Source organism: Asparagus officinalis, chromosome 7 (assembly GCF_001876935.1).
Source record: "Asparagus officinalis chromosome 7, Aspof.V1, whole genome shotgun sequence".
NCBI classification, from domain to species: domain Eukaryota; kingdom Viridiplantae; phylum Streptophyta; class Magnoliopsida; order Asparagales; family Asparagaceae; genus Asparagus; species Asparagus officinalis.
The window spans coordinates 87,338,845-87,341,942 of NC_033800.1; the positions used below are offsets into that span (position 1 = coordinate 87,338,845).

Here is a 3,098-nt window from a genome sequence, read left to right on the forward strand (position 1 = left end):
TTACTCTCATCTCTCAAGCATTTTCCTACTGCAACTCTACTAATAATATCCTTAGCAAAAGAATTTAATATCTCAGTCAAATTAATTATATTCGTACCTCTACGTGACAATTTGTAAATCTTTTCGATCATAATAGCGATCTCTTCTTCTCTAATACTTCGATATGATCGAACGCTTTTGTTGCTCAAGAGATGTATAACACCGATTTTCTTCACTTGTCGCCAATACTCACTATAGGATGCAAATGCTATGTCTTTGCATTGGTAGAGAAGTGAATTTGGTATGGTCATTAATGGCCTATTTGCAAATATATGGTCTTGGACTTTTAGGATCTCGTGAGCCAGACTTGATGATGAGACGACGAGAGTTGGTTTTTGCCCAAGTTTTAGAAGCATTAGGGGTCCGTATTTGTTGGAGAGAGCAAGAAGAGACCGATGGGGGAGAGAGCTTAATTGGTGAAGGTTGCCGAGGATTGGAATTTTTAGTGGAGATGGAGGTTGGTTTCTTGTGTTTTTGGAAGAAAAGGGTTTGAAAAAAAAGATGAAGACGGTAGGAATGAGGAGGAAACATGTAAGTTGAGGATGATATGAGAGAAGATGAAGAAATTGCATGGTGGTACTGGGGCATACATAACCTGAATATGCTCAGAGGACTTCGCGCATATAGATATACTAGATCACAGGCACGTGCATCATGCAGATGCTAAAAAAATAAATTTATCAAAACTAATTTAATATTGATAATGACATTCTTTTGTATGTAGCTCAAAGGAAATTATTGCATAAAATTTTATACATTAATTCGTGAAAATTAATTCAATGAGTGTAGCTCAAAGGAAATTATTGCATAAAATTTTATACATTAATTCTTGAAAATTAATTCAATAAAAGGAGTAAACTTTTATTTAACAAAAATGATATATATATATATATATATATATATATACACATGGGGGCCACTCACTTGTTTACAATTGTGACCGGGGAAAACAACCGCGTGAGGAGATAAGCAAAAGAAACAAACATTAGTGTGAACGCACACAAGTGGGGGCCACACCTCACGCACAGACGCGTTTTCATGACGTGTTTTGAGACGTGTTTATCACAAGTGAGATTCTCTGCTATAAATAACAGTGTTCCTAGGGTTTTGGGCTGGGTGCGAAGTTGAGGCAGAGGTAGAAAAAGGCTTGGTTAAATACACACACAACAATACACACACAGAAACTCTGCCGAAATTTTCGCTGCGCACAACAATACACACACACTAGATTTTATGCACGTGCAATTCACGTGGTTAAATACTGTGATTATGTATTTTTTGTTTATTTTCTTACTAAAATTTATTCCTTTATTACTCTTTGATAATAATTTTTGCTCACTTTGATTAAGTATTTTTTGTTTATTTTCTTACTAAAATTTGTTCATCGATTACACTTTGATTATTTATTTATTTGATGTTTGTTTGAAAAGGCTATATCTAGTTTAAATTTTTATGTTGATAGTTGAATGTCAGGAGATAAATATAATCTAAAGCCAATTTAAATTTTCAGTTCATTTGGATCGACATGAAACCGAGCTTGACCTGAGGAGGTATAGTGTTATGAAAGTGAAAACACTTAAAAAATAACATTATAAAAGGAATATGAATAATAAAGCCAACGAGCCAAGATGATTGATTTTAAGTAGGCTAAAATGACAGAAAATGGTTAATGAAAAAAAAATCATAAACTGGAGATTAATGATAACTCTAGTATACTTTTATATGATAAAAACATCCACATATGCATATGAAAGCACTAAAAATCGTTTATGAAAATACCTTCTAAAGATTCCTAATTTTACTAAAAAATAAAACTATTCTATAACAATTCACAAAACATTATCTTTTGTTACTTCTATTTTTTTATTGAGCCGAGATCAATCATTCTTCATCTTTACCTTTTCCCTAGCCAATTCTAGAGTAGTAGTGTCTTCATCGTCTACATCGATTTTGATATGAGACTGGAGCATGTAATCTTTCCTTCACTAGTAGAAAAACCACCAATCTAGACGGAACAATTTAGACGAAAAAAAATTCCGTCTAGGTTGAGTAAAACTAGACGGAAATTTTCCGTCTAGATTGTTCCGTCTAGTTTGGATCAAACTAGACGGAAATTTCCATCTAGTTTGACAAAGTATACGGAAAAGGAAATCTAGACGGAATTCCATCTAGGTTGCCGAGCGACCTAGACGGAATTCTGTCTAGTTTGATTATCAACCTAGACGGAATTCGTCAATGATGATAAGCATTATCAACCTAGATGGAATTTCGTCTAGGTCACTCAGCAACCTAGACGAAATTCCGTCTAGATTGCCTAAGGCATCTAACACCTCCACCGCCTCAATCTCTCACCTCCTCTCACATCTCTCCTCCTGTCCCTCTCTCTCTCTCCCTCTCCGATCTCGGCTATTGCCTCCCCTCGACCCCCTTCCCAGCCTCCCTCGCCCCTTCCCAGCTCCCTCCCACCACCCTTCCCAAGCCCATCTCCGCCGCCACCCCCTCCCCTCTCCTCCTTAGAACGCCCTACCCCATCTCTCCTGCCCCCTCCTTTCGCAAGCCGCCCTCCCCCCCTCGCCCAGCCTTTTCCGCCCCTCCCACCCCCTTTCCCCCCTTCCTTAGGGCCGCGGGGCTCTCCCACCCTCTCCCCCTTCCCGTCCCCCATTCACCTGCCACACCTCTCCCCTCTTATCGCCTCCTGCCCTCCCCCATCCCTCCTTAGCCATCCCCTCCCTCACCCGCCTTAGCCGCCCTCCCCAGCCAGCGCCCCACCCTCCCCACTCCCCTTACCCCCTTTCCCTTCCCTCCTCGGCCCAGCCCCTTACCCCCTTCCCCTCCGCCTCCTCCTTCACCTGCCGCAACCCCACCTCCCCCTCCCGTCCCCCCTTCCCAGCCGCCCCCTTCGCACTACATTAAAAAACCATCCTAGCTTTCTAACTGTCCAACCGTGATCACTGGCGCGTCCATTGTTTCATCTTCTTAAAAAGGTATGATTTTTCTACTGAGCTTTAGAATTTTTAATATTATTATTATTTATTGTTGAATTTAGTTTTAAAACCCTA

At 40.2% G+C, this 3,098-nt stretch overlaps 1 protein-coding gene across 1 annotated transcript in view; it reads right to left on the minus strand.

Moving 5' to 3' along the window:
• LOC109847467 (cytochrome P450 71A1-like) overlaps positions 1-2,701 on the minus strand; it is a 4,493-nt gene extending 1,792 nt beyond the window's left edge. The window contains exon 1 of the mRNA XM_020416695.1: positions 2,392-2,701. Within this exon, the coding sequence (XP_020272284.1) occupies positions 2,392-2,701 (310 nt within the window). The remainder of the gene's footprint in view (positions 1-2,391) is intronic.